The sequence below is a fragment of the Talpa europaea genome (genome assembly GCF_964194135.1).
Source record: "Talpa europaea genome assembly, chromosome: 5".
Classification (NCBI taxonomy): domain Eukaryota; kingdom Metazoa; phylum Chordata; class Mammalia; order Eulipotyphla; family Talpidae; genus Talpa; species Talpa europaea.
This window is the reverse complement of record NC_140071.1, coordinates 70,628,760-70,653,824: the sequence shown is the minus strand read 5'-3', so window position 1 is coordinate 70,653,824 and position 25,065 is coordinate 70,628,760. Positions and strand designations below refer to the sequence as shown.

Below are 25,065 nucleotides of genomic sequence, written 5' to 3'. Positions count from 1 at the left end.
GAGAGTCACTAGTTCACAACAAATGATGGCAGCAGAGGACTGACTACTCATAAATTACCTTAATCTAGAGAGATTGTCCACACCCTGCAACTGATCACAATAGCACCACACAACACCAGGAAGGTTGTTCTCTTAGCATCCTAATGGTAACAGTGTTACTAATGAATTAAACATTTTGGCCTTACAGTGACCACTGGCATGCAGACTGGACCCAAGACTGGGAATAAGGAGTAAAAGACTTCATCTCATATTTATTACTTTCTCTACTTTATCACTAGTACAGGAAGGAAGAGGAATGTTGTCATTCAGCCAATACTTGCAATTATAATCTGGTACATTCTCTGGCATTATAGATTCATAGTAATTATAACTGTAACATTATTGGCTTTATGTTTTGGGTTTATTTTGCTGAAAAAAAAACTTTGATCATGAAGTGATAATATTTCTCAACATTTCAACCAAATGGTATAAGCAAGCCCTTCATTAATACTGTCATTAACAAACTACCTAGCATACAAGACCACTGAAAGGCAGCCATATCAATTTTTAGTTTTCTCAAAATACTTTAGCTCTGTGATTTTTCAAGGTAATCAAATGACTAGATAGCAGAGTGAAAGTTTTAGCAATAAATAATTGATTTATAGCTGCCCCCCAAAATTTTAAGGCAAAATGTAACACCAAGTTTTAGTTTTTTAATAAACTTCAAACTCCTTAGATTTCCCTTATGAAATCAGCCATTCAATCTATGTATATAAGCACCAGGATTTTTTTCCCTACCCAGTTACCCACCCTCAAATTAAAGGAAATATCTTGAGCTTTCTAATGGAAAAGCTTATCCATAAAGATAATTGTGTTGATGATAAGTCAGAGCCAGTTGGAGGCATCTGGGTAGACATTATTCAGAAAGCAGTTGGATTTGGTGATGGGACAATCCCTGTAGCACCATCAGGCACTTCCTCTACCAGGTGGCAGTTTCTGAAACACCAAATAAGCCATTTTAAGTAGGTTATCTTTTGAATCAGAAGTTTACACTGCTCCAACTGCTACTACTCACATAATCATGGTAGGTTTTAGACCTTACCAAAGGAACCATTTCATTTTCAACCCACTAGTGAATGCATACATTAGCAGATTTTCAGATGAACACTGAAAAACTGGATCAAAACAGGATATTTATGTGTACTTTATTCAAATCTCAAATATTTTGAAATAGTTTAAAACTGATAAATTTTTAATCAGAAATTTTGGCTTTCTGACTCAGTGAGCCCTTAATATAGTAATGGCAAATTGGGGTCAGAAGGTGACCCACCCTTACCCCCTCCCACTAAGCACTAAATCCAGAATATTGCTCTGTGGCCCCCAAAAGCATCAAAAAGAAAATAAATGGCTGTCAGCTAAACTATTCCTTGAAAAGAGAGAATGGAAAATGAAATTGCAAAGAAGTACGAAGTACAAAAGCTTCAACTTGTCAACAGTTGAAATTGCATCTTCAGTTGCCTATAATAAAGGCCCTGGATCTAAAATGAGTTTTATAGTCTCATTACCTATGGACAACAGAAAAAAGGAAAAATGAAAAAGGGGAAAGAAAAGGTAATTTCAATGGATACAAATATGAGAACATATGGCATCATTCACATGGCAAAATCACTACCTGTTAGGATCTCTGGAGGAGGGACACCCCAGGGAAATGGCTTTTTTGTATGCATAATTTAAATAAATCACTCCAGCACAGAAAGAAGAGTAACAGAACTCTTCCCACTAATTACCACTGCCTGGATCCCATGTGTTGCTTTTTCTTTAAAGCCACACTAATTCATTATTCTGCCTTCAACTCTCTTAAATGATTCATTCCGCCCTTCACTCCTGAGCCCAGCAGACTCTGCAGGGAAGCTAGTATTTAAGTTTAATTTCTAGAGCCACTTGCTTTGGAGAACTTGATGAGAAGGAGAAAGGAAAATCTAATTTAATAATTTTGCTATGATCTGGAGGGGACCCCCTCTGTTTCCCTCCCCCACCCCCACCCCCAAATAAGTAGCAAACAGGATTCTCTGGCGTGCTAAAATCCTGAGCAAAGACCCCAACTGGGGAAGCAGGGCCCACGTGCAACGGGAGATTTTACCCAAAGGAAGTGGCAGCCAGAGAGGAAGGAGGCTAGCAGAGAGTTGACAGCTCGCAGCTGCACCCGCCTGGGCGCTCAGGAGGAGACCTGATTCTCACTTGAACGCTGCACAGCTCTCGCCCAAACACTAAGCGGGAGAAATCGAAGGGCAGGATGGCTGCTCCCGCATCCTCGGGACCTGGCACTGCAAGAGGCACATACAGTCCTTCGCGCGCGCCTCGGGCTTCCACCGAGGGCTGAGCCCGCTCGCAGAGCGTGGGGCTCCAACCCGGGCGCCCCGGCGCGCGCCCAGCGTGCCGCCCCCACCTTACCGTCCCAGCTCCGCCTCCACGTCGAAGAAATCGCTCAAAGCATCCCTGTTGGAGCCGTCGATCCAGTAATCCGGGACCAGGCTCCCAGCCCCCGGGGCCACGCTGGCAGCGACCGAAGAGCAGGACGAGGCGGAGCTCGAGGGCACCGTGACTTTGAGCATCTTCGCGGCGGGACTCCGGAGGCCGCCGCCGTTGCCGGGCGAGAAGCCCGCCGCCCGCCGCCGCCTGCGGACGCAGAGCGAGAGTGGCGTCCCCCGCACACTCCCGCGCCCCCGCCGCCCTCCCCGCCCCGGCGCGCGGCCGCGGCGCACCTTCCGCACGCCCGGAGTGAGGGCGGGCGGAGCCGGGGAGAGCTGCCGGCCCGGAGCGCGGAGGGAGAGCGCGGTGTCGCCGCCCGCGGGAGAGGAGAGGAGAGGAGAGGCGGAGGCGCGGCGAGGGAGAGCGGCTCCCTCCCCCCTTCCCCTCCTCCCTCCGCGGAGCTTTCCAGCCCCCTCCCTCTTTTCCTTTCTCCTCCGCAGGCGGTGGCTGCGCGGTGCAGGCTAGGGCGGCTCCGGATGCTGGAGCCGGGGAAGACGCGGGGACCAGAGCATCCTCCCACGCGCCCCCCCGCGGGAGCCGGAGCCTGGAAGCCACCGTGAGCAGCGGGACGCCGGCGCTGGGAGTGGCGGGCGCCCAGCACGCTCTGGGAGCACCTGGGTCCTGGCGGTCCAGCGGAAGGGTGAAGAAGGCTCCCGGGGGTTGTTAGTACAGCTCATCCCTCCTAGCGTGCATTTCGGCGGCGTTCTCCCCACCTAGCAGGCTAATCAGCTCTCACTTGTTCATCCCTCTCTCAACGCCTGTATTAGTGGCTGAGGAAGGTGTTCTGGGGATGCTCCCCAGGGCTTTCGCGCCTGGACCCAGTGAGAGCTGGAGGAATGGAGGAGACTTGAGTCCGTGCCGACCTGACTCACCTTTGAACGAAGTCTTCAATTGCAATAGGTACTTGCTGGTCTGCTGCTAGCACTGCCTCCTTTGGCACTGTTGGCGCTCGTCGCGAAAGGGCAGGTACTCGCTATGTCTCCTTCATTCCCAACCTCTGAAGGCCAGCAACAGAAGTGACCCAAAGAATTACAGATTAGGAAGGGCCCTGGGGAAACCAACCAATCCAGCCTTCTTTTTTAAGGCAGAACATGTCATCATTCGTGACAGATAAGATTGCTACATCGAAAGCTTTTCCTTCTTCCCAAGAGATGTGTCCCATCACGAACATCCAAATGTACATCAACCTTCAGACTATGTTTCTAAGTATTGATTAAATATATCATTTATGTTTCTAACAATGAATTTTTTTTCAAATTTCAACAATAATGAACAATTAGTCATTACATTCTTTAATAAATCTTTGTATACAAAAGGACATCACGCTATTATAGCACATCTCATTTCTGGCTAAAAAACTTAGCTCCTTTATTTGATCTTACTTCACAGGTGTTACTCTAGTTTTTTTTTTTTTTTTTAACATCTTCCAACATCCACTAAATATTTTTCAGATTGTCCCTAAAAACATTAGTCCCTGATAACATTAGTGAACACAGTCTGATATGTTGATTTATTTCTTATACTTAAGACCATTCCTGCTATATTGGTGAACTAACAAAATAAAGTAAAATAAAACCCTAAACAATTAGTAATAAGAATGTGAGCCTTAGTTGATTGAGAATGAAAAACCAAAAAGCTGTTCCTCAAAAGTAATTTTATGAGGACAAGCACACTCAATATACAAAATGACTTAACAATAGCAAGTATGTGTGGATTCATACAATTTTCATTAAATACTGGATTATTTGGTGAAAGACTGATACTTAGCAGGAAAAGAATTTACTAATCTTCAAATTAGAAAATCAAGTTAATAAGCAAAACAAGACTAAAGTTCTCTAATATAAATTTTAGTTCTCATAAAATAAACTTCCTTGTTGTGTACTTCCATGAAGTGGCAACACTGTATGTAGGTACTTGTCTGTTGTGGAATTCTTCTACAACATAAATCCAAAGCAAGCATATTACATTGAAAGAGATGGTAAGCCTTTTCTCTCCTGATACATTAGTGAACAACAGCAGTTGAAACACCATTTCATGGTACAGAGGTAACTGTAGAATTGATAATTGCATTCAACAATCATTTGACACCTATGCTTTTCATAACTAACATTTGTAACCGGTGCTACTAACTGAAGTTTTAAAAAGATGATGTTTGGTTTAATTTATGCAGTTTATTTTTATTTAAAATAGATGAAAATAAATTAAAAAACATTTTGAGACAGATGGAACAAGAGTTGAGTCTGTGCATTTTATCATCACTCCTTACCAGCTCTCATCAAAAATGACCAGAAATAGAACAAAGGCATATATTCCCAAAAAATAAAGGCGAAATAATAACAAATACATCTTAGAACCCAGAAACAGATGAACAAATGGTAACCTATATATCAGTGGGCGAAGTCAATAAGAAATCTAGCCACAGAATTTCAGAAATGTTCAAGAATTTATCAATAAGTAGATCAGAGAAAAAACATAGGTTGAACATTCTTATCATGTCTTAGGCCCATACAATCTTTTTTGTGCCATTCACAGCCTAAAAACACTCTCCCCAAACCCTTGGAGTAGTAGGTAAATATAATCTTTGGAAATGTTGAACAGAATATTAATTATGTCTTAGATCACAAATTACAGCTGAGACCATGTTGAAAGCAGAGAGATCTGTGAAACCTTACATAATAAACAGACTGCCAGGTCTATTAAGTTGCTGAAAAATAGATTTATATATATCCTATCCCCAATAATACAGGAAACTGGAGGATATCTCACTAAAAAACTGAACAACCCAAGAGGAGGGAGGCCTATGGATAACTACAATTAGGATTACATCCTTCTCTCCCAACAAGACACCCTCATTTTTTATCATCTTTACAGTGAAGCACATCATTGAATAATAAGCTCAGGGACTTAAAATTTCTAATGTGCTATTTTATGTCTCACTCAAAAATGAATGAATAAGGTTCTATTCTTGTGTGGCAGAATGGCTGGTAGATCTAACCCCCCTGCATACAGAAATTTTTATCTCTGGACCAAGTATGAAAACAGCTCTTTAAATTTGTGGAGGAAACACCAAAATCAGAAAATTGGAAATTATGTAATCCATGAAAGAAAAGAAATCTAATAGATGACTGGATCAAGAAGATGTGGTACATATATACCATGGAATATTACTCAGCATTCAAAAAAGATAAACACATGCAATTTGCAGCAACATGGATGGCGCTGGAAGGGATCATGCTCAGCGAAATAAGCCAAAAAGAAAAAGAAAAATACCGGATGGTCTCACTCATAGCAGGAATCTAGAAAACTTAAATAAGGGACCAGGAAAATGAATAACTATAAGAAAGTGAAAATCAAAATCAACAAAAAACTATGAACCAGAGACACTTTTTGGGGGATGGGGGGCGGGAGGGGAGGGATTGGGGTCAGAATGGGGGGCTGCAATTGTATGGGGAATATAACAATAAAATTTATTAAAAAAAAAAAGAAAAGAAATCTACTGAGTGAGATACCCATTTATTTCACTTTTCCTCTGAGGGTACTCTGCAGGCAGCATAAGTCAACTATAACTCAAGCAGAAAATTAAAGACAAAAATCTTTGCAGCTTGAGGTGTCAGAAAACAGAATTAAGGGCTGGAAGAGAAGCTAAAAATTAAGAGGAAATTCCAGAAAGAAGGGAACACAGTCAAAGGGTCTAAAAACCTACATATAAACTGCTCAAGTACTAAGCTAGCCTGTGAACTACAGACACGTACGGGCAACTACAAAGAACACAGCAGAAAGCACAAAGCAGTAACTAGACTGAAAAAGTCAAGAAATGTTAATTGTTGCTCACCACAGGAGAGGTATGGTTTGAACTATGAGTCCTATCAAGTTTAACTGTGTATTAGAAGAAAAAAAATTCTTCAGAAAATCATAAAAGAATGCAGAATGCAAGGAAACATTAAAAATCTAGCATGCAATGAAAGTTTATTGGATATATGAAAATGTGAACTACAGTAAAAGAAAAACAAAACTAGAAATCAACCCTGAGATGATTTATGGGTTGATATTCACAGACAAAGAATTCTAAAATGCTATTGTATGGCACATATTAAAAAAAACTAGCAACAACAAATGTTGGCAAGGATGTGGAGAAAAAGGAACTCTCTTGCACTGTTGGTGGGAGTGCAAACTGGTCCAACCACTATGGAGAGCTATATGGAGATTTCTTGACCTACTAAACATAGAGCTTCCATATGATCCAGCAATTCCACTCCTAGGTATTTACCCAAAGGACACAGAAACATCAATTCCAAAGAGCACCTGCACCCCTATGTTTATAGCAGCACTATTTACAATAGCTAAGCTTTGAAAACAACCCAAATGCCCAAAAACAGATGACTGTATCAAGAAGATGTGGTACATATACACCATGGAATATCACTCAGCATTCAAAAAAGATAAACACATGCAATTTGCAGCAACATGGATGGCGCTGGAAGGGATCATGCTCAGCGAGATAAGCCAGAAAGAAAAAGAAAAATACCAGATGGTCTCACTCATAGCAGGAATCTAGAAAACTTAAATAAGGGACCAGGAAAATGAATAACTCTAAGAAAGTGAAAATCAAAATCAACAAACAACTATGAACCAGAGGCACTCTATGGGTGGTGGGGGCGGGGAGGGGAGGGATTGGGGTCAAAATAAGGGGATTGCAATTGTATGGGGAATATAAAAATAAAATTTATTTTTAAAAAATAATAAAATAAAATAAATAAATAAAATGCTATTGTAAATATATTCAAATAAAGGAAAAGATGATCATTATGAGTATACAGAAGATGAATCCGGGCCTCCCTGGTGGTGCAAGGGGTTAAGTACTGTGAAGTTATCTGCAGCCTCTGCAGAACAAGTTTGATCCCCTGCCAGCCAGGGAGCTAGGTAACTGTAGACACATAGTACAACAGACCACTCTTGCCTCACCCATTGCTCCCCTCAGCAGTGTATTTTGGTCAATTTGCCTGTTCTGTTCCCCACTCAGTCTCTGGTGAATCCTCTCATCCCCTGCACCTCTGGTTTGTACCCCAGTTCTTGTATGCATAAATAAATAAATCTTTTTTTAAAAAGGTGAATCCATCAAAATCAAAGAAATGAAAACTATTCCAAAGAAACAACTAGAAATTTAAGACCCAAACTATCTGAAATTTTGAGAGGGAAAAAATCACTCGAAGGACTTAAAGAGAATATAAATCAACTTGATGATAGTTATGGTGTCTATCATCCAATATAGCCCCAAATTATTTTCACCTCCTGGCATTCACCTCCTTCTGAATTCAACTACTACAATGAATAGGGTTGACTTATGTTGCAAATAGAACATGGTGAAAGTGAAGTTGTGTCACTTCTAAGGTTTAAAAATATTGCAATTTCTGTCTTGGTCTCCTGGTTTGATTATTCCAAGAATAATCCAAACTTGATTATTCCTAGGTCATATGCATGATCTTTTCTTTGAGTATAGACTCAAACAGACCCATGAAGAGATTGAGGTGGGAGAAACCAACTTGCTAGCTTTGTGAGTGAGCCAATATGGAAGTAGACTCCTCAGCCCTAATCAACCATTTAGATTACTGCAATCTCATTAAAGAACTGAAGTGAAACTGCCTAATTGAAGCAATGCAGAATTTCAGATGATTCAAAATTCTGCATTCACAGAACTGTGAGATATATGATTATTATTCTTTTAAATCACTAAATCTTGAAATAATTTTTTATGCAACAATAGAGAACTAATGAAAACAGTAGAACATTGGTCAATATAGAGAAAAAAAATGAATAAGTCTTAGTGAAATGTAAGATAATATTAATATATATTATTTGATTTGGAGTCCCAGGAAGAAAGGAGAGAGAACTGGGGCAGAAAATTTATTTTTAAAAATAATGACTGGCTGCTGACAAGGGCCTCCTAGACTAGCTTTGATGACCAGGATTCTCTCTCTCCTAGTGCAACATCCCGGACAGCTCAGAGCTCACCAGCCAAAATGTGTAAGCTTCTCCACAGAACACAACCTGCTGAACAAAAGGCAGTGAGGTTGCTTGTGCCTGGTTTTAGGAGTTGTGAGCAACATCTTCCTTTCCCCAGGGAGCCCTTTCTGTCTTTCTTACAACTTTCAAATTGTGCAGCCAGAGTATATGGATGGACCACTTGGGGAAATCATAGCTTGCTCGCAAGGGACACCACACTGCATGGGGGCTTGCCACGGCAGACAGTAGAAACACCTGCTTTTTCCCTTTGCAACCTCCAAATATCCTTTCAGCTCTCAGGCTGAGGGTGCAAGTGTCCTCAGGAGAATATTCTCCTGAGCAAGGGACATAAGAGTTGCAAGAGGCTAGATACAACAGTCCAAGAAGGAACAAGGAGATCCCTGCTTTGTTTTGGCAGACCTCTGGACAGCCTGAATGCTATATTGTCTGTACCTATCCTCAACATCTACCTATGACTTGGGCCCACAACTTGCCTCCACCCAATACCCACAAGTGCCTGAGTCTCAGGGTATAAGTAATCTCCAACAAACCTGGAGAATTAGGAGTTAGGCTGAAACCGAAAGCTTAGCTTCAGTTTGCGGTTTCAGGGAAAGGACCACTAAGGCAGTTTGCTTTGACATGCCCTGATCCTGTAGCTTCAGTCAACAAAACAACAAAAAACACAGAGTTCAGGGCCAACACCATAGCAAATATGCTATGAACTACAATTTTAACACAAGAAAGATACAGTAGGACCAGGAAGGAAAACAATCCAGCTTTTTCCATAGAAATATTCACAGAGCACCAAACACCATGAGGAAACAGAATTGACTCCAATTGCTGGATCAAAACAAAACCATGGGGAAAAACACTACTTCAACACATTTAGCAGAAGAATAATATAGAATAACCATCTTAGCTATGCTTACTGAAGTTAAGAGAACAATGAATGAATGAACAAAATGAGAAGTACAACAAAAACAGAGAAAATGTGAAAAAGCTTCAAACATAATTAACAGAGGTAAAGAACGCATAGTTGAAATAAAACATACAATAGTGGGGCTCACCAGGATACTCGGGCTGAAAAATGAATCAATGAGATGAATGATCAGGAATTGAAAATCATCTAAAAAGATCAGCAGAAAGAAAAAAACAATTAAGGAAAATTAAGACATCATGAGGGACGTAAAGGGCAGCATCAAGAAGAACATTTGTATCATAGGTATTCCAGAAGAAGAAGAGACAGACAGAGAGGGGAATAGAAATTCTATTAGAATAACTAATAGTCAGGAACTTCCCCAAATTGTGAGAGGAAACAGACATCCATATCCAAGAAGCTCGAAATCTTCCATAAAAGATAAACTGAGGGGTCTCCCTGGTGGTGCAGGGGTTAAAGACATCACTATCAAGCTATCACCAGCCACTGCAGCACAAGTTCCATTCAGATCCCTGGGCAGCCAAGGAGAAATCCACCTGGCACTGCAGAACTCTCCTACCTTACCTGCTGCTCACCTCAGCAGTGTATTTCAGTAGATCTGCCTATTCTGCTCCCCAGTCTCTCTGGTGAATTCTTTCACCCTGTCCCCACCACACCTCTGGCTTAGACTCCAGTTCTTGTATGCATAAATAAATAAAAATATTTTTAAGATTTATTTATTTATTGTTTTTTTCATTTTATTTTATATTTTAAATAATAAATTTTATTTTTATATTCCCCATACAATTGCAACCCCCCCATTCTGACCCCAATCCCTCCCCTCCCGCCCCCCATCCCCCAAAAAGTGTCTCTGGTTCATAGTTTTTTGTTGATTTTGATTTTCACTTTCTTAGAGTTATTCATTTTCCTGGTCCCTTATTTAAGTTTTCTAGATTCCTGCTATGAGTGAGACCATCCGGTATTTTTCTTTTTCTTTCTGGCTTATTTCGCTGAGCATGATCCCTTCCAGCACCATCCATGTTGCTGCAAATTGCATGTGTTTATCTTTTTTGAATGCTGAGTAATATTCCATGATATATATGTACCACATCTTCTTGATCCAGTCATCTGTTTTTGGGCATTTGGGCTGTTTCCAAAGCTTAGCTATTGTAAATAGTGCTGCTATAAACATAGGGGTGCAGGTGTTCTTTGGAATTGATGTTTCTGTGTGCTTTGGGTAAATACCTAGGAGTGGAATTACTGGATCATATGGAAGCTCTACTTTTAGTAGGTCCAGAAATCTCCACATAGCTCTCATAGTGGTTGGACCAGTTTGCACTCCCACCAACAGTGCAGAAGAGTTCCTTTTTCTCCACACCCTCGCCAACATTTGTTGTTGCTAGTTTTTTTAATATGTGCCATTCTCACTGGTGTAAGATGGTATCTCATGGTAGTTTTTTGATTTGCATTTCCCTGATTACAAGTGATGTTGAACATTTTTTCATATGCCTGTTGGCCATTTGCATTTCCTCTTTTTTTTTGAGGCTTTTTTTTATTTATTTATTTGTTTGTTTGTTTGAAGCACAGGAGGGTGAGAGAATTCACCAGAGCCAGAGCTGGGAGCAGAGCAGGCAGAAGGACCAAAGTACACTGCTGAGAGGAGCAGTGGGCGGCAGGAGAGGTCTGCACACCATGTGGGACCCTCCTCCTCCGGTGGTCGGGGAGCAGCTGGGGATCGAACCTGCACCACAGAGGCCGCGGGCAGCTTCTCAACCCAGCGCTCAACCGCTGCGCCACCGGGGAGGCCCGGCATTTCCTCTTCAGAGAAGTTTCTTTTTAGCTCTTCTGCTCATTTTTTGACTGGATTATTTTCTTTGTTGTTGTTGAGTCTCAACTGGGAGAACATTTTTGCACCCAACACTAATGATAAAGGACTGATCACAAAAATCTGCAAAGATTTATTTATTTATACAAGAACTGGGGTACAGGTCAGAGGCGTGGGAGGGTGAGAGAATTCACCTGGGAGCAGAACAGGTGAAGGGACCAAACACACTGCTGAGGGGAGCAGCAGGCAAGGCAGGAGAGGTCTGCCACTCCATGTAGGTTTCTCCCTAGCTGACTGGGAATTGAACCCGTGCTGCAGAGGCTGGGGACAACTTCACAGCACAGCACTCAACCTGCTATGCCACTGGAGAGGCCCTAAATAAAAATCTAAAAAAAAAAAAAATAGGTGCACACCAAGGCATATTATAAAGACATATTAGAATTAAAAAGGCAAAAATTAAAATCAGGTAGAGAAAAGCCAATAATTACATATAAGGAACACTCCTGATTCCCCATCCCCAGCATAAGACTATCAGAAGATTTCAAAGCAAAAATGTAACAGGCCAGAAAGGAGCTATAAAAGCTCTGAAAAGGACCTCAAACCAAGAATCCTTTACTCAAAACTCCTCAAACAGGCTAGCACTCAAAATTGAGTGATATAGAATTTTAATAACAAACAACAGTTGAAATAATCCGTATCTAAACTTGCTTTGCAAGAAATATTAAAGGGTCTGCAATTTAATATAGATTTAAATGAATACGATATAAGCCACTTTGCAAACTTAGAGGGAAAAATTTACCCGGGGAAAATGAAAAGGATAAAATAGAATGTAAACACTACACAGATGGTAACTTTCATATTACAATGGAAAAAGACAAAAGTAGAACAAAAAGAGGGGGAAGCAACAAATAAAAAATTGAAAATGAATAGCAAAATGGAAATTAAAATTTATATATTGATAATCTCCCTAAATGTCAATTATATGAACTAATCAACTAAAAGACACAGAGTGGCCTGTTGGATCAGAAAACCTAATCTTCTTCTGTCTCTAGAAGACTCTTGTGATCTCCAAAGGTAAATGAAGACTCAGAGTAAGAGAATAGGAAAACATTTTAGGAGCAAATGGTACGCTTAAAAAAAAAAAAAGGTACCAACAACCATACTTAGCTCAGGAAAATAAAAAGATTTCCATTTGGAAAAGATAACTATTCAGGGATAGATATTTTACCATGATAAAAGGTTCAATTCATCAGGAAGACATAAATTTTCAGCAAAATAAATGAGCCAAATAAAGTAGCACTAAAATACATAAGGCAGCTACTAACAGACCTATTCATAAAAATAGACATTGATGACAATACAATTGTAGTAGAGGACTTCAATACCCCACTTACATCAATTAGCATATCAACCAAAAAGAAAATCAACAAGGAAAAACAGCCTTAAGTGAAAAATTAGAGCAGATGGATTTAATAGATGTTTATAAGTCACTCCACTTCCTCTTCCCCTAAAATTGAGCACATATTCTTCTCAAATGCATAAGGAATAGAGCACATTTAGGGTCACAAAATAAGTGCTGGTAAATTCATGAACAGCGGTATAATTTCAAATATTTTCTTTGATCACAATGGCATGAAACTAGAAATAATTTACAGAAAGAAAACAGGAAAAAGCTCAAATATGTGAAGACTAAACAACATGCTACAATATAACATTGGGTCAATGAGGAAATCATAGTAAAAATTTAAAAAAAAATTGATAACTCATGGCAATGAAGACATAAGTTACCAGAACCTATGGGACATACTAAAGGCAGTGTTAATAGGATAGTCTATAGCAGTACAGACTCACATGAAGAAACAAGGAAGAATTCAAAAAATAACCTAACTCTACGCGTTAAAACTGTAGACAAACAATCCTACTTCCTTCTCTCCCCCATAGTGTGTCTCTGGTTTATAGTTGCTTGTTGATTTTCATTTTTACTTTATTATAATTAGTCTTTTTCCTGGTCCCTTATTTAGGTTTTCTGCATTCCTGTCACATTTCTTTCTGGCTTATTTCTCTGAGCATGACCCCTTTCAGCTCCATTCATGTTGCTCCAAATTGCATGAGTTTATCTTTTTTGATTGCTGAGTAATATTCAGTTGTGTATATGTACCACATCTTCTTGATCCAGTCATATATTTTGGGGAACAAGGGGTAGGAATTGTATGGGGACTATAACCAAGATGAAAATGCATACATTGTGCAAAAATGAAAAATGATGTAAAAAATATATAAAATAAAATTTAAAAAAATAAAAAAGACTTTGAAAAAAGACTATAGACAATCAATAACAGATGAAACCCAAAGTCACCAGGATGATGAAAAAAGAACTAGAGAAAAAATAAATTGAATTAAAATGAAAAAAACATAGTAAAAAACATCAATGAAACCACAAGTTGGTTCTTTGAAAAATTAAACAAAATAGGCAAACCTCTGATGAGGTTCACTAAGAAAAAGAGAAACATCTCTAATAAATAGAATCAGAAAAGAAAATGAAGACAACAAAATAGACATCTTAGTAATACAGAAAACTAAAAGAGACTACAATGAACATAATTATGCCAATAAATTGGATGTTCTAGAAGAAATGAAAAAAATTATATAATCATGCAAAACTTCCAAGTTTGAATCAGGAAGAAACAGACCTGTTTACAGGCAGGGCAACTGAAAGAGTTATCAAAAGTCTGCCAAAAAACAAAAGCCCAGAGCCAGATGATTTCACTAGTGAGTTCTACCAAACCTGCAAAGACAAGGACAAATCTGTTTTTCTCACTCTTTCATAGTATTTAATAAAAGGGAAAGCTTCCAAACACATTTTATGAGGCCCACACCATGTGATGCCAAGACCAGACAAGGACATCATAAAAGAAAGAAAACTACACACCATTATCTCTGTTTAACATAACACCAATGAAATCTTTGCAAACCAAATTCAACAATACATTAAAAGGATTGTACATCATACCAAACAAGACTTTTTGAAGCAAGCAAGGATGGTTCAACATCTGAAAATCAATGAAATTCACCATGCAACAAAAGGGAAGATAATCATATTATATCAATAGATACAAAGCATTTGATGATAAGATTCACCATCTATTTATTATAAAAAGTCTTTAAAATGGGGATTGAGGGAACATATCTCAACATAAAAAAGGCCATATATGAGAAAAACACATCATATTCAGTGGTGAAAACTGAAAGCTTTTCCTCTAAAATTAGGTATAAGATAAGGAAGTCTGCTTTCACCAAGGCTATTCAGCATATTATTAGAAGTTGGAACTATAGTAATTAGACAATAAAAAGATATGAAAGAAATCCAAATTGGGAAAGAAGAAGCAAAGTTATCATTTGCAGATATCATGATAATTGTCAAAGAAAAGTAAAAAAAAAAAACTATTAAAAACAATAAATTAATGCAGCAAAGGGATAGGCTCAAAAAAAATCAATGTAAAAATTTTGTTGCATTCCTATATATAGACAAACTAGAAGAGAAAGACATTAAGGAAACTATTCCATTTACAATTACATCAAAAGTATTATGGGCCTCCCCGGTGGTGCAGCAGTTGAGTGCTGGGTTGCAAAGCTGCCCGAAGCCTCCATGGTGCCGGTTTGATCCCCAGCTGCTCCCCAGCCACTGGAGGAGGGTCCCACATGGCACGCAGACCTCTCCTGCCACCCGCTGCTCCTCTCAGCAGTGTACTTCAGTCATTCTGCCTGCTCTGCTCCCTGCTCTGGCTCTGGTGAATTCTCTCACCCTCCCGTGCTTCTGACTGTACCCAGTGCTTGTATAAATAAATAAATAAATAAATAAATAAATAAATAAATAAATAAATAAATCTTTTTTTTTTTAAAGTATTAAACACTGAGGAATAAACTAAACAAAATAGGTAAAAGACCTGTTTAAAAAAGAAATGGAAAGATGTTCCCCACTCATGGATGTCAAAGCAGCCATCTTGTCCAAAGGAATATAAAATTCAATGCAATTTTCATCTATTCTTCAAAGAAATAAACCAAACATTACTGAAATTCATATGGAAGACCCCAAATAGTCAAAAGAGAACAGAGATATTATACTCCCATACTTCAAGCTACACCACAAAATAATAGTATTCAAAACAGTATAACTGAGAAATAGACAAATCACTGGAGTAAAATTGAGTGTCCATAAATAAAACCACACTTACACTGATAATCTTTAACAAATGAGCCAACAGTAAGCTATAGAGAAAGTAAGTCTCTTCAACAAATGGTGTGGGGAAAACCGACAGCTGCATGCAAAAGAATTAAGCTAGACCATTACCTCCCAACATGCATACTTAGCTCAAAATAAATTAAAGATTCATAGGTCAGAACTAAAACCACAAATCACATAAAAGAAAATGTAGGCAAAACTCTTCACCTTAGCTTCATTGATGTCTTTGGGGAGTCAACCAAAGAGGTAAGGGAAACAAAAGTAAAAATAAACAGATGGGGGAATATTAACCTAAAAAAAAGCTTCTGTACAGCAAAAAACAAACAAAGAAAAAACAAACAAACAAACAAAAAAACTTTCAAAAACATTGACAAAATGCCCTACCAAGTGGCAGAACATATTTGTAACTCATAATATTGGACAAGGAGCTAATATCCAATATCAACCAAGAACTCAGTACAACTCAACCAAAATAAAAAAAAAAATAGGGGGGCAGAAGAGCCAAATAGACACTACTCCAAAGAAGACATGCAAGATGTCAACAGGCACATGGAAAAATGCTCATCAACATTTGCCATCAGGGAAATAAAAGTCAAAACCACAACACTGTAACAACTTGCCTCTATGAGAATGGCCCATATCACAAAGGCCAGAAACAACAAGGGTATAGTGAAAAAGAAACTCTTGCACCCTCTTGGTGAGAATGTAGACTGGTTCAGTCTCTATGGAAAACACTGGAAAGCTCTAAAAATTTAAAAAGTGGATGTACCTTTTAGTCCAGCAATTCTGCTCCTAGGTATTAACCCCAAAGTTTCAAAAAACACTAGTTAGTACAAAGTGATAAATGCACTACTATATTCTTTGTAACTCTAGTTAAAATAACCAAGCTATAGAAGCAACCTAAGTATCCAAAGATAGATTAGGAAGATGTGATATATATAAACAGTGGAATACTACTCAACTGTAAAAATAATAAACTCTTGTCATTTGTAACAATATGTATGGAACTGGAGGAGATAATGCTAACTGAAATAAGTCAGAAGGCAAAAGACAAATACCAGATGGTTTCACTTATATGTAGAATACAGAAAAGCCAAACTGTATTATGAAACCAAACCAATAGCAAATCCTAGAAATCTTACTGTAGCAGTGATGATACTGAGAGGAAAGAGAAGGTGGAAGTAAAACTGAAAGATGCCCAATGGACTTTGATGGAGAATTTTGGGTGTCTTTGTGGTGGGTGTGGTATAATATTCTCTGAAGGAGTGTGTTATAGGACTAACTCTGAATCACATACAGTGTCATAAACAAGTGTTACCTCACTTTAAAAAAAATCAAGATGCTAGTTCAAGATTTTCTTAAATTTTCAAAGATCTGAGATCACAGGACAAAGAAGTAATCTAAAAATCTAAGGAGAGATACGTGTCCACACGTATTATAAATATGGTTACTTCCTTATTTGGAGCAAACAAAGCTACACACCAGTAAGAATTTGATAGGAAAAGTTGACAATACAGGATATTGAGTGTGAGCTTGCCAGACATTTGAGTAGCCCCTGAGAGCTATATACAGATAGTCCCTAGACACTGTAATCTGACTAAATAATCCTTTGTCTTTATGATGGTGTGAAAGTGAAACATTCATTAGAAACCAAGGTAGATTGCTCTCTCTCTAGTGATACGAAGCAGTGATAGTGTGTCCCAGTTTCCACTCAGCATTTTGTTTTGTCTTGTTTGTTTTATTTTTTATTAAATTTATTTATTTTTTACTCTCTATTCATTTTTGTACAATGTTTGATTTCTCCCCAGTTGTATTCACCATAAAATTCCCAAGGCCACATTACTGTGAACCATCACCATAGTCTCTTGTGTTCTTCCATTCACTGTTCTGACCCCTCTCCCTACCCCTCCTCTGCTGTTTGTCTGTGATTTACAGTTTGCCTGCTGGTTTTGTCTTTTTTTTTTATGACCCCTTGTTCAGTTTCCCTATATTCCTCCTTTAAGTGAAACCATTCAATATTTTCCTTTTCCCTTCTGACTTATTTCACTGAGCATAATATCCCTAATCCCATCCAGCTCTATCCATGTTGCCTCACTCAGCATTTTTGACAGAAGATATTTTCAATTCATGATGGGTTTATTAGACATAACCCCATTGTAAGTTGATATATATATATACACATATATATATATATACACACATACACACACACACACAAACAATATCACACCTTCTTACAGGCTCTTCACTCTACTGGGCACACAAAAAAAGAATGAGTGAGAATCCTGAAAAGGAATGCATCCTAGTGCAGATCTGAAGAATGGCAGACATTATTAGGGGTACACACTTATAGAAAGTTTCCCCTCATCTTCCATCTGGAATCAAAACCTTAATCTATAGGCGAAAGAGCAACCAGACAATATTGTCACTTTATGTCACTGTTAGAAACTCACAGCAGCTGAGGGAGGGGAACAGGGAACACCCTTCTACCCTGAAGGCAGAGCAGGAATATATCCTGCACACAAACAAATGGTGGGAAAGCAGATGAAAGTAGACATGTATTTAAAAAGTTATAAGAGGAAATGAAAATTTGAATAAGATGGGTGAACGTCTGGAATATCACCATTTACCAATCTGACACAAAAAAGAAAAACCTTGATGTCTCTATATCTATTAATGAAATTGGATTTCTAATTAAAACCCTCACACACACACATTCACATACATAAAATATCAGACCCTTTGCTTCCCTGATGGAGTAGGGGTTAAGTCTCAGCACTGTCACTGCTATGACCTGAGTTAGATCCTGGCCAGGTAGCTAACCCATATGGCACAACAGACCTCTCCTGTCTCACTTATTGCTCCCCTCAGCAGTGCATTTCAGCATATCCACCTATTCTGGCCCCCACTAGTGAATTCTCTCACACCCCCACCCCACACTTCTGCCCTATACCTCAGTATGTCTACACACAAAAAAGGAAGAATATCAATATTTTTTAATTAAATTTAATTTAATTTAAATTAATTTAATTTAAATATTTTTTCAATTTGGGCCTCCCTGGTGGCACAAGGGGTTAAGATGCAACCTTAAGCTGTCCTCAAGAGTTCAATTCCCTGCGGGCCAGGAGATACCCACATAGCAGAGCAAACCTCTCCTGTCTCGCCTGCTGCTCCCCTCAGCGGTATATTTCAGTCAATCTACCTGTTCTGTTCCCCACTCTGTCTCTGATGAATCTGCTTACTGCCCCCCAACACCTCTGGCCTTTACCCCAGTTCTTGTATACATAAATAAATAAATCTTTAAAAAAAAACTAATGATTTTTGGTCCTCCCCTGGTGGTGCAGCAGTTGAGCACTGGGCTGGGAAACTGCCCACAGCCTCTGCAGTGCCAGTTCGATCCCTGGCTGCCAGCGAGGGTCCCACATGTTGCACAGACCTTTCCTCCTGCAACCCCTGCTCCCCTTAGCAGTGTGTTTCATCAGTCTGCCTGTTCTGTTCCCTGCTCTGGCTCTGGTGAAGTCTCTCACCCTTCCCCTGCTTCTGACTGTATCTATTGCTTGTATAAATAAATAAATAAATCTTTAAAAAAAATAATGATTTTTAAATTAAAAAATGTTGTTTAATTTTGTGCCAAACTTTGTACCATTGCATGTGGTACAAACTTTTTTAGAGAATAAAATGAAAGTCATCCTTAACTTGCCTTTTGAGGATAAATTGGTTTGTAACAAAGACATTTTAAGGAAGAAATTTTCAATTTCATGAACTATTTTTTTTAATTAAACAGTATATAAAAAATATACCATGAACCAGTTGTGTTTATTCTAGGAATTCAAGGTTGCCTTAACATTAAAAATCATCCATATATTTCATCTACATGGTTCTGCTTTTCTTAGCAGAAAGAGAAGAAAAATCATATTATCTCAATAGATGCAACAAAGTGATAAAACTCAAATCCCTTAATTATAAAACTAAAAAGATGCTTATGGAAGTAGGAATATAATGTGTAGCAAAAATCACAATGGTGAAATACTGAGAAATTTCCCTCTGAGATCAGAAATGATAAAAGCATGTTGTCTTCTACCAGTCATTTTCATTTTTACTAAGTAATGTACAGGAAGTCTTAACCGATGCAAAAAGCAGATATGAAAAAAAAAACTGGAAGGAATAAATATTAAAAAGAAAGAATGTGTTATTATTTACTTATAATGACATGATTGCTTATCCTGAAAATCCAAAAGATTCTGAAAGTGAATTCTTAGAATGTTTCTACATATTAACAACAAAACTACAAAATAGCTAACTATACTTCTCAGCAATAAAATAATAAATCACTATTACACAGAAACACTGCTGAATCTCAATGAATAACTGAATGAAAGACATCAACCCCAAAGAGTATGTACTGTGATTCCATTTATTTGAAATCCTGGGAGAAAAATGCAAAGATACAATGACCTCTGTGGAGACATATCTTAGAGCTATTTAAGAGCACTTAAGAACACTGAAGTTTCTAGAAAGAATAACCAGGTTATTAACAAAGAAAAATAGAATTACATCACACTTTACATCAGTAACATCTGATGATAAAGAGAAGAAGACAGTTGCTGATTGTGAATCTGTATGTGATGCCAAAGCTAACTAGCTTTTTTCTTTTTTTATTTTTTTAAAGATTTTATTTTTATTTATTTATACAAGCACTGGGCACAATCAGAAGCGCGGGAGAGAGAACTCATCAGAGTCAAAGCGGAGAGCAGAGCAAGCAGACCGACAAAGCACACTGCTGAGAGTAGCCCCGGGCGGCAGGAGAGGTCTGCGGACCATGAAGGACCCTCACCCGGTGGCTGGGGATCGAACTGGCACTGCAGAGGCGGCCGGGCAGCTTCACAACCCAGCGCTCAACCACTGTGCCACCAGGGAGGCCGCTAGCGGTTTTTTTTTTTTTAAGATTTATTTATTTATGCATACAAAAACTGAGATACAGGCCAGAGGTGTGGGGGGTGAGAGGATTCACCAGAGACAGTGGGGAACAGAGCAGGCAGATTGACTGAAATATACCCCTGAGGGGAGCAGCAGGCGAGACAGGCGAAGTCTGCTGAGCCATGTGGGTAGCTTCCTGCCCGGGGATTGAACTGCTGCTGCAATGACTGCAGACAGCTTCATAGGTTGCATCTTAACCCCTTGTGCCACCAGGGAGGCCCTAACTAGCCTTTTAAATGAAGCAAAATACCGTATATCTTCAAGTACTCAGGGATTCACCCAATTCACCCTCTCAGAAATAACCACGATAAGTATGGACTACACTAACACCTTTAATGTGAGCTAGCAAGTATGACATGAAATACAAAAAGAATGCTCAGTGAAGAAAAAAATAAAAGTTTTATGAATTACTATTGCAAAATAGAATAATACAGACATATATATTAACTGTCTAGAAATATAAGCAGTAGCAGAGGAGAGAAATTAGAAGCAGAAAACATCTAAAAGTTGCCTAAAAACCCCATTCCTTCCAGTCATGAAGAGATACTGTGATTAAATAAGAAATTTAATAGAAAATTTTGCGGTTAAATACACATTCAAATTTGAAGATATAAAATGAGAGGAATAGAAAGTTTATTACTTTCAAACAAGATAATGGGGCAGAAATAGGACAAATAAGGTAGAAGGGTAAAAAAGAAACAAAATATGAAATATTTTAAGTGGCAATATAGCAGATTCTATAAAGCACAGTCAAGGAGGCTTGACTATGCCAGTTCCCTATCTGGGAGCAGTTCTCATCCAATTACTTGTGCCAGTCTCCGTGCCTCAATTTAGGACCACTTTGAAGATCTGATCCATTTCCCAAACTCCATGTGGGAATCGCTGAGACCTCTGGGACAAAGGTATCACACAGTTCAACCTCTCCTGGCCATTCCTTCCCTTGCTTCTTCAAAGTCATTATTCCTGATTGCTCCCCAATAAACTTTCTGCATGCATATCCTTAATCTGAACAAATGTTTCTAATGGAACCTGATTTCAGACAATTGGTACCAGATAACCGAAGGAAACAACATAAAGGATGGAATTTTGGAGCCAAATCACCCATCAGTTGGCTAACAATAAACATTCCATTATTAGAGGGCCTCCCCTGGTGGCACAGGTGGTTGAGCACAGCGCTGTGAAGCTGTCCGCAGCCTCTGCAGCACTGGTTCGATCCCGGCTGGCTGGTGCGTGTCCCATATGGCATGGCAGACCTCTCCTGTCTCGCCTGCTGCTCCCCTCAGCAGTGTATTTCGTCTGTCTGCCTGTTCTGTTCCCCGCTCTGTCTCTAGTGAATTCTCTCACCCTCCTGCGCATCTGGCCTGTACCCTGGTTCTTGTATAAATAAATAAATAAATATTTTTTTTTAAAAAAAAGATTCCATTATTAGTAATGAATATAATATAGTGGTTACTGACATACTGTGGAAGCAACTCTTAGTACATATTGTTGCATAACAAATAATTCCAAAGCTCAGTGACTTAACAAACTATTTTGTTATTTCTCATGATTCAGTGGGTTGACTGGATTCAGTTGGGCAGTTCTCCAGCTTTGATGATGTTGGTAGTCATCTGGAAACATAATCTGGCACACTGGCATGGTTGAATGATGATGCTGGCTATAGTTGCATGGTCATCTGGGAAGGTGATCAGAGTGCTTATATGTGGGCTTTCACAGCATGGCAACTAGGTTCCAAGAGAGAACATCACAAGAACAGAAAATAGAGAGAAAATAGAAACTGATAGGTCAAATCAGGGCTAAGCCAAGACCTTGCATAGGACAATATCATATTCAACTGATCAAAGTAATCATAAGAATAGTCTAGATAGGGCCTCCCCGGTGGCGCAGCAGTTGAGTGCTGGGCTGCGAAGCTGCCCGCCACCTCTGCAGCGCCGGTTCCATCCCCAGCCGCAGGTGAGGATCCCACATGGCATGCAGACCTCTCCTGCCACACCCGCTGCTCCCCTCAGCAGAGTAATTCGGTCCTTCTGCCTGTTCTGCTCCCTGCTCTGGCTCTGGTGGACTCTTTCCCCATTCCGCGCTTCTGACTGTACCCAGTGCTTGTATAAAAAAAGAATAGTCTACATATAAGAGGAGAGGAAATATGATGTGTGACAAGTACATGTAGGATGGGTGAAACTGAAGTCATCTTAGAAGAGTAACTACTGCTTGGTATAAGTGTTGAAGTTTCACTAGTGGTAAACTGAAATGTGACAACAGTAGAAGGAAAGGCACCCATGGATGCAATGATCAGCTCTTTGAAAGATTTGGGGAAAACATAATTACAAGGATAATGACATCAAGATGGATTTTGCATAGTCCCACTAGGTATTCAACAAATTAAAAGAGAGAAAATGAAATGTTGAGGATGATTAATCACCAAGCTAAGGCAAAGTGGAAAAGTATGGGAGTATCCTTTTGAAGACACTCTTGCCTCCTGCAGAAGGACAAGAGAAAGTTGTGGCTCAGTTGCAGGACTTAAGTATAAAGATAGTTCTAGAAAACAGTTGAATTCTCAATCCTGGAATCTATTATACCAAGGTCAGGGCCTATATCAGTAGGAGGGGACCTTGAATCTTGGGACGGAACCACTTTGGTTGATGCAGTGGAGAAACTTGAAATCCCAGATATCCCTGAGCCATCCATGCCCTCCTATTAAAGGAAGGTACACTTCCCTTCTTGGAGAGAATACAAAGGCCTCTGATTTGCACTATCCCCCAAATCCCTCCCAGTCTCTAAGACTATAACCAGATGCGAAACACTGCATAACATAATATGTTGGAAAATTGCTGGACTCCTTTAAGGGGAAGGAACTATAAGCTGAAGGAGTTACAGGAACATCACATACTGGCATGAATGTGGATCCTGAGGTTTCTGAGACCAAGGAATGAGGAAATAAAAAAAAGGAATTATAATAAAGTAAAAATCAAAATCAACAGGCAACTACAAACCAGAGACATTCTGCAGCAGTGGGGGAGGAGGGAGTTGGATTAAAACAGGGCCTGCGAAGAGCACAAGGGTCTATGGTTTTGGTGTATGGGTGAACTGGTAGTGGCAATTCCTTGGGGACTATACCCGAGATGATGAAGCATACATTGTAAAAATGAAGAATGATGTAAAAAGTATGTAAAATAATAATAATAAAAAATAAAATAAAAAGGTATAAATATAAAAAAAAATTACATAAGGGAAATCTTATGGCACAGCACTTGTTCTCTTGATACTGGATTTTGCCCTCTAGGAAGAAATCACTATTGGACCACAAGGAAAATCTTGGTTATTTAAAAGTAGATATCATACATGTGGGCCTTCCTTGTGGTGCAAGGTTTAAAAATAGCACTATCAAGCTATTGCTTGTTACTGCAAGCACAAGTTTAATCCCCAGCCGGCCAGGGAACTAACCCACATGGCACAGCAGACCTCTCCTGTCTTGCCTGCTGATCCCCTCAGCAGTGTATTTCAGTAGATCTACCTGTTCTGCTCCCCACTCTGTCTCTGGTGAATCCTCTTACCCTCCCACATCTCTGGCCTGCACCCCAGCTATTGTATGCATAAATAAATATATATTTTTTAAAAGAAATCATACAGAGTAAGTTTTCTCACTAAAATTATAGTAAAATTAGAAACAAAAATAGCAAAAGAACTTAGAAATGAATAACACTTGGAAATTTTTAAATACCTCTCAGATGAAATTTCAGATAACACTAAAAATGAAATTATAAATTGAATGAATATGAAATTGCAATAATCTCTGAATACACTTAAATAATACTCAGGAATTCATAATTTTAAATGTGCATATTAGTCAAAAACAGATGTAAGATTATGAGCTGTATGCTGTACTAGCAGAAATTGCTAGGATGTTGTTGAAATTGCTATAACACAAATTTATCTTTCATTGTCAGCTGAAATCCTAACTGAAGTAAATCAGAAGGAGAAAGATAAATACAAAATGGTGAGACTAATATGTGGAATATAGAGAAAACAAACTAAGACTCAGATAAAGACAAGCGTAAAAACAAACCCTTGAAAGCTGACTATAGAACTGAAGCATCCAGCAGTGGGAGAGGGTGTGTGTGCAGGATATGAACAAAGAAGGAAACACAATGGACTATGTTGGTGGGTTTGGTGGTGGGTGCCCTATAGTGATAATACTGATGAAGGTATCTTAATATTAGCTCAGTTGAAAATTAATAATAAACAAATAATAAAATCTATTTTATAGTCTCATTCTTCCAGTCTCCTACATAAAATATTGGGAAAAGGTCCTAGTTTCTCTAATAATTCTTAAACATAAAAAAAATTCTCCTGTCTCATTGACAACTACAGTCATACTGTGATAAGTAAAATGCCCATGTTGGTATATATTGGTGTCCCTTTTAATATTTCAGTTCTACCCTCTCTGGCTCAGGCCCATCTCAGGCTGGAACTCTGACAGTGTGTGTGTGGAGAATTCTGTCCTTGCTTTATCAGCTCCTCCTCGCCCATACCCAACCTTTAGCTGTGACTTTAGAATCATCTACAGTTGAAATTGGGCAGAGTCAGAGATAGGATAAAGAC

At 39.0% G+C, this 25,065-nt stretch overlaps 1 protein-coding gene across 1 annotated transcript in view; it reads right to left on the bottom strand.

Moving 5' to 3' along the window:
- CAMK4 (calcium/calmodulin dependent protein kinase IV) overlaps positions 1-2,615 on the bottom strand; it is a gene marked incomplete at its 3' end in the record, with an annotated part of 295,191 nt that extends 292,576 nt beyond the window's left edge. The window contains exon 1 of the mRNA XM_084233227.1: positions 2,431-2,615. Within this exon, the coding sequence (XP_084089353.1) occupies positions 2,431-2,591 (161 nt within the window). The 5' untranslated portion in view covers positions 2,592-2,615. The remainder of the gene's footprint in view (positions 1-2,430) is intronic.
- Positions 2,616-25,065: the final 22,450 nt, after the last annotated feature.